Source organism: Pygoscelis adeliae, unplaced genomic scaffold (assembly GCF_000699105.1).
Source record: "Pygoscelis adeliae isolate BGI_AS28 unplaced genomic scaffold, ASM69910v1 Scaffold27, whole genome shotgun sequence".
Taxonomy (NCBI): Eukaryota; Metazoa; Chordata; class Aves; order Sphenisciformes; family Spheniscidae; genus Pygoscelis; species Pygoscelis adeliae.
In genome coordinates, this window is record NW_008825410.1 from 9,564,066 (window position 1) to 9,571,408 (window position 7,343).

General features: G+C 37.0%; 1 protein-coding gene across 1 annotated transcript in view; it reads right to left on the reverse strand.

Moving 5' to 3' along the window:
- PRTFDC1 (phosphoribosyl transferase domain containing 1) overlaps window positions 1–7,343 on the reverse strand; it is a 56,385-nt gene that overhangs the window by 15,006 nt on the left and 34,036 nt on the right. The window contains exon 5 of the mRNA XM_009330615.1: window positions 5,514–5,579. Coding sequence (XP_009328890.1) covers window positions 5,514–5,579 — 66 coding nt within the window. The remainder of the gene's footprint in view (window positions 1–5,513; window positions 5,580–7,343) is intronic.

Sequence of the window (7,343 nt, forward strand, 5' to 3'; positions counted from 1 at the left end):
TAATCTCAAACGTTACTTTTTTAGACACTCAGTTTGGTCAGTATCAGCTGCTGATGGGAGCAACTCGGTTAGTATGTTACGAGTCTATGTATACAGACTCCAGCTACTTGAAGTCTGTAAAGCTAGTTCAGTATCTCCAAGAGTTAACAGAGTGGGGGACATAATGGAGGGCATGATGATATGCTCTCACTGACGTTTTGTTCTTAGAGAGCACTGTGTTGAATGCTGTACACGCACGTGTTCTGCTTGCAGCCATCTTTACAGCACGCTTCTGTTGTGCATAACTAGTAGTGCAAACTACCATAATCAATCTAAAGGTAATGCAGGAACGGATCACTGTCTCCATTCTCTTACTTAAAGGAAAAAGTATCATTTTCTGATCATCTGGAATTGGAAGAGGTTTTCTGGACACAGGTGAAATCAACAGAATTATGAACACATAGAAGCAGGTAGACAGTGGGTGAGCAGAGCCCATGTGAAAAATGGGATAGGAAGGTTGGGAAGTTTTCTTTGTACTTTCCTTCCTCCAGAACAACAACAAAAAAAGAAAACAATGATGAACAGTAGAACAGATTACCTAAGAAGGAAGTGCAAAGAAAGGTGATTGATTGACTTTGGGGAGGAAAAAAAATAGTGTCTTTTGCTGTGGAAAAAACAGTTAAGGATAGCAACTGTCAGAAGAGTAGACAGTCTAAAATCAAATTAAGAAAAAACGCAGAACAGACGTGACTAAAGATGGCAGTTAAGTAGAGGTACTGAAGATGTGGAAAGCTTCAAGACACAAAATCAACCTTCGAAAAGATGAAAGAGGCAAGGCTACACATCTGATAGGAATACAGTAAGATGTAGAGATAAGTGGAGGACATGACTATTGCAGAAGTGTAGAGTGGATTTTGTATACCTTTACTGTCATACAAATAGTCTCTCATGTACATAATGTTCTAAAGAGAATGCCAGTATTTTTTCTGCAAATTTATGGGCATTATTCCAGAAAGGAATGCATATAGGGAGAGAAAGCACAACATTAGTCGAGGCAGTGAATACTGAAGGAGAAAAAAAAAAACAAACGTATAGAACTAACAGATTCTGAGAAACAAACTTGGAATGGTGAAGGAAAGGATAATATGTATTTTAAATCTAGAGAATAAAACTTTGTGTTACACAGCTGCCACATGTATGGTTTATTAAATACTGAAATGCTAACATATTTAGGAGAATGCTAGAGAAACAGCTCTCAGAACTGTTGTTAGAAACTATGACATGCAGAGAAAATGGTTCAGTAAAATAAGAGAAGAAATGAGAGGCATAAGAAAAGAAAGTGAGATTGCATTACGTTCCTGGAACATCTTCTCATAGGACAAGTGGGGCAAGAAAACGGTAGACAGTGGATAAACTGATTTAGGTGAGACATATAAAGGAAGTTTAGAGATTTTATAGACAAATCCTGCCAGAAGGAAGTGAGGAGTGCTGCATGGTGGATATCTTCCTCTGAGTGAAACCTCTTTTTGATACAAGCTGATCAGTCGTTTTAGGAGAGCATCAGAGTAGTGATGGAGTGCTCAAACTAACACAATGAAGTGCAGAGAGAATGTAAGACATTCACCTTCTTTTTTTCTTGATTGCTATTTATTACCTTCTACACTGCTCCGAAAATGCCCAAACCACTGGCTGTCGACAAGATGTACTTAATACAAACAAAGGAAATAGTCCTTCATAAAGAACATAAGCATTGATCCATATTACAGACAGATGGAATATCAGAAATTCATTGGCTGCATAATTGTATCATACTAGCTACATAACTACTTTGTTTTAATAAGAAGTTCTTATTAACCTAACAAATAAGCATGATTAATTTGTTCACATTCTATGTTATGTAGAAATAGTAATAAAGACAAAAACATATGGATCTAATTTTGACATCAAATACATTACACAACTATAATAAGTATTTAATTGCAAAGTTTATGATTTTGTCTAATTTGTCTCATTTGCAAGGAGACAAGTCAAAGTGGTATAGGAGTTTTTTGAAAGGTTACAGGACGTACTACATACGGAGTGATACACAGAATCATTCCTTCACTAGAGACTTTGGACTATGTAACCAGCTCCAAAGCTCTTGGGACAAAATATACACACACACAAGTTTAAGAGGTAAATGGCAGTGACAACTCACAACTCTGGTACAGCTGAATCTACTGAAGTTTCTAGATGTTTTAAAATTTACTTTGTTTAAATGCCACAAATACTTTAAAATGTTATGAATTTTTACAGTATTATACAGTATGATTACAGTATTAATACTAAACAGGGTTATGTTATTTGTTCTTTCACCTCATCTACATAAATTTTCATAGCCATCTTGCTTTGAAACAGTGCCTCTAGTTTTCTGGACAGTTATTAATTATCTCCCTGTTTTCAAAATTTATTCCTCTCTACAAACATTAATGACAATTTTTACCCAAATGAACATTTCAGCTTTAATGTATGAACTATGAAATCAGCTACTGAGAAATTTTACGTTCACCACTTCCATCATTAAAGAAGATATTTTGAAATTATATTTTTTCTGCATAGAAATGAATAGTTACAAAGCATTAGAGTCTTAAGCTGTATCAGGACTCATTCTTCAAGTACTTTTATTAATGATTCATGCCATGGAAATCTTCATTCTTGCCTCTGTGACCTTCTTCACAGAAGAATTTCAAATTGTGGATTATTTTCTTCAGGTAACAGTTTGGGTCTGTATGCTAACTCGCCTCTCTCTCAGAATATTTCTCTTTTTCATGGTTTGGGTCATACATTTTTCCCAGGCTTATAGTATTTTTATAAACAAAAGCATATTGTAAAGAAGTACAGAGGAGACATTCTTCCTTCTGAAGAGCTATTATCCTTAACAGCCTCTTTGTAATTAGCTTTTAAAAGTTTTTGCTTTCTTTAAGCTTTCTCAGAAAAATTGTTATAGAATCTATTGTTATAGAACAGCATGTTCATGAATATACTCAGTAACCTTTTTTTTCCAATAATAAGTAATGCATGGAAATTATTTAGTTGTTCACTAAGATTATAGGCTAGCTGAGGTTCCAGGTATTATTGCTTAATGAAGAGCACTTTAAGATCAAACTCTCAGAATCTTTTGTCTGCAGGTTTCAAAACTGTTTACGTTATTGATGCTTTTGAACTTTACAGAAACTTAATGGAACTTACATTCCGAACTCATGCTGGCACTTTTGGAAACACCTTCCATGATCATTAAGTTAATGGGACTTAACCTGGCATATTTACAATCTTTGCTTAATAAGTACTCCAAGCAGGCAGAAGAAGCACCCAGCTCGCTTAAAAGCAGGGAAGTTGAATTCTATCAGTAAGTCTTCCACTAATTCAGTCAGTGACTTAGAATGGTTACTAAAGCCAGCAGTTTTAAAAGCCACCAGCTAAATTAAGGTACTAAAAAACACTTCAAGGAAAGATTTACATTGACTGTAGGAGGCTCTGAATCAGTCTGCAAATGGCTGATTAGTAAAATGTGCTGAATACTTGCACTAATTGCTTAAGTCAACAACAGATGGAGGAGTTGGCATCCATGGACATAAGGCCACTCCTTCATATATCCAACTTTAGACGTGTAAGTATGAACATTTGAGCTCAAGCTTTGCGTCCCAGCTTTTCAAACAGTAAAATAAGTCTTAAGGAAACCCCATTCTCATGTGTTATAGTGAAAATGCTATTTAATTATTCATACATCAGCTGTGTCACAGACAACCACACATACAAACAACCGCCAAACGTGCCCTTTCAGCAAGTCTGCTCCCCTGGCAGTCCCAGCCCTCCCTTCCTGCCTGCTTCAGCCCCTCCACACCCAGCTTCCAGCACTGGGATCCCTTCCTGATCAGCAACCGCCTTCGTTCCCAAACCAGCCCCTTCACGCCTACCCAAGATCCCAGCCTCCTTACCCAGCAATCTTAGACTATATTGCTGTTCAGTCTTCTCCCCAAGTATCTCCTAGCCTCCCAACAGCCAAATTTTATGTCCTGTTCCATACCTGGGAACAGGAGGGCTGTGCCAATGAGGAAAAGGTCACCAGGATTTTCAGTATAAGAAAACAATTATCTACTTCATTTTCGGAAAGAGCAGAACTACTTGAAGTGAAATCTTCCTTCTCTCTCATACACATGTGGACACATAGAAAAACACAAAAGTTCTGTGAAAGAAAATAATGTTTTGCCCCAGTGAATTCAAATGATATTAGAAAGATTATGTCTGGAAAAGATATTAATAACTGAAACCATTCATCAAGAAAATGTGGGACTGGAATATGAGGAAGGGGAGCTGGACCTAGAAGCTTAGAAAGCGTTTGGACAATCTGGGAAAGAGAAATGTTGGGTAAGACTAATAGATGCACTGTCAGCTCTGCCTGTGAGGTAGAGAAACATATGCAAAATCATCATAGAAAAACAGGTAGCTCCAGTGTTTGAATATTAGAAAGTAGCAAATGAATTAATATTTCCCAAGAACATGATTAACGCTTTAGTGATAATCTGGAAACAAACACCCTGCAGGAGTATTTAAAAGTGCAAATCGAGGACATACATATCACTAAAATATTCTGAGTATAACAGCATTTTTTTCATTTAAGTTCTCATTGCATCAAAGCCTATTTAATATTAATGAAATATTTAAAGTTAAGTTTTTCTCTTCTTTTTCTTGTGTGCTATAGTACAACAAAACAAATGAGTTTTCTAGTGCTACATTTGAGTGCTTTGAAGAAACTGATATAATTTAGTGCCAGCTAATAAAAGAGTAACTGCACGTACAGTACAAATAACAAGATAAGTATTATGTTGCCTTAATGCATAAGTAAAGAATCCATTTCTGACCATTTTCCACATAGACCATTTGCCTAATGAAATCAGCCTTCCTTCCTCTTCAAAGTACTGCTTTGTATTACCATGGCTGGATTAAAATAGCCTCTTCACTGACTCAAACCACTCTCTTTCATTACCACAACATTCAAGCATAGTGCAAAGCAAATTCAGTCGTACAGCCAGCCTGATGTTGAAATAAAAAAAATCCCATTTGATTATCTGAGTGACAGGTTCCACAACCGAACTTCGTGCAGTAGGCAAAATTGTATTAAAGTCCTCGTATGCTGAATTCAACAGGGATACTCAATGTGCAGTTTGCTTGCATGCACCCATCGAAGGCAGAAAAAACAAGGCTCCAAGACATAAACAAGCTCAGGGGAAGCATTCCAACACAAATTTTGCCCACAATCTCACTGATGGTATATGTATAACTGCTGGGAAATCCCTACACTAGGATGGAGGGGCTACATTCTGACCTTTTGGGGCATCTGCAATCTGAAAGCGATGGCATTACACCTATTTAATAGAGATTAATAAATTTCTTTGATTCCAGTATTAGTATCTGACAGACCATGTGCAAAATTACACAGCTTTTCTCAAGTGTTTCTAGTGGATGTATTTTCTTTCTTAAATTTAAAATTAACAAACCTTCCCAGTCAGCTTTGAAAGATCATCTCCTCCCATTATCTGCATATCTTGCATAGACTGATCATTCTGAAAGAAGAAAGACAAAACTTTGAAGTTGGATATAACTGTATAAAATAAAAGTATAAACATGTTAACTTTTTTTGCATCTTTCACAGTCTTGGTTATCAATATTTTCTAATGCTTGTTAGTATTGGTGTATGAGAAAACCACATTCTCACTTGTTCCTGTGGCTTCTATCATCTCCTGGTTATAATTAAGCTAACATCAAGCTCCAGGCTTTACTGAACTAAAAGAAGTTGCATCTTTCTTTCTTAAATAAATAATGTTCCCTTGCTTGCTATTTCTTAATATGACAAGTGTTGAGTAACGTATTTGTCCCTTTCACAACAGGAGGACAGGAGCATCTCAACACTTGACCAAACACCTGTAATCACATTCTTTTTTCAGAACAGTCTTTAGAAACACAGGCAAAATGTGCTTACATCTGTCACTCACACAGACAACTCAGCTATTTTTGAAGAAATTCACTCAGTATTTTTTTCAGAGGAAAAAAGTTTTGCAAAAATTATCACTTGTTATCAAGAATAGTTCCAGTGTGCCATACAGTTTAAAGAGTTTTGGTTTTGCTTTTTCAACTAACTCAAAGATAAAATCCTTGAGGTCAATTTCGTAAAATAAAATACTGCCAATCTGGTCAAAATAAACACAACAGAATAGTATGCTTTGATTTTCCTATTAGAGAAGGTATTTTTTCAAAAAAATCAGTAAAACTTTTTCTGATAAATTTGTTTTACAGATATTTCTAGCTGAAATTCATTCTGATGGAAAATTCTCAACCAGCTCTAGTTCAAATTCATTCTCAGCAGCACGCAAAGTTAAGATCACATAAGGGAGATATACGGAAGCCCTACTTTTAAGGGAAGACAAAAGAGGCCTTAAAGAAGGTAGCAAATTAAAAACTATACAGTCATGGCCAGGCTATATGAACTTTCCAGAGAAAGCAAGAGCAAAACTAAGTATAGTTAATGTGGGGGTTTTGCCAAATTGGTGCATATGTGCTAATCTCATCTCCCTACCCATAGGAAGACAGCGTTAGTCCAATTTTAATAATAGCTGCAGTACCACAACGTGACACTGTAGTTTACTAGTAACATCAGGAAGATTTATCATTACAAACAACTGACAAAAATGCAATACTTGAATACTTTGCTTTTATTTCATAAATCCAGTGCTCTGAAGTCAAATGTTTTTCCATGAATAAATAATGGGACAGCAGGACTTATAAGGGAGGTGAGGATATACTGGGCTAAGGGGTTTGTAGCTCTTCTTCTTCCCCTCAAAAAGCAGCACCCGCAGAGGTAGCACGCATGTGCCTGCCACGAGGCACGGTTACAGCTGCACACCTGCGCAGATGGAAACTGCATCTGTCCACACTCACAGCCCAGCTGGCAGAAGTCCAGGGACGTCCAAGGCACCTTTGCAGCCACTTGATCACAAGCAATCTGACAACCCCAGGAACTATTCGTGGTCCCCATGGGAATGGATTGTCTAAATTAATACAGCCTTCCTGAGTAACTGTAAGTAAAGGTTGCAGAATTGCCCAGATGACAATTTCTCCAGGTTTGCATCCTGCAGACCCATCAAAATGCTCCCCTTTTACTCAGACTCCGCTCCCCCAAAAACTCTCACACCACAGCTTTTTAAGAGGTCCTTAGCAGTCATTGCCTTAGGAGACAGTTTTTTAGACCTGCCTTCACTTTTTCTGCACCGAATCGAGGAGCTTTAGATCCTTTTCATGCTGCTCTTATTCGTTTCCTGGGAAACAGAGCT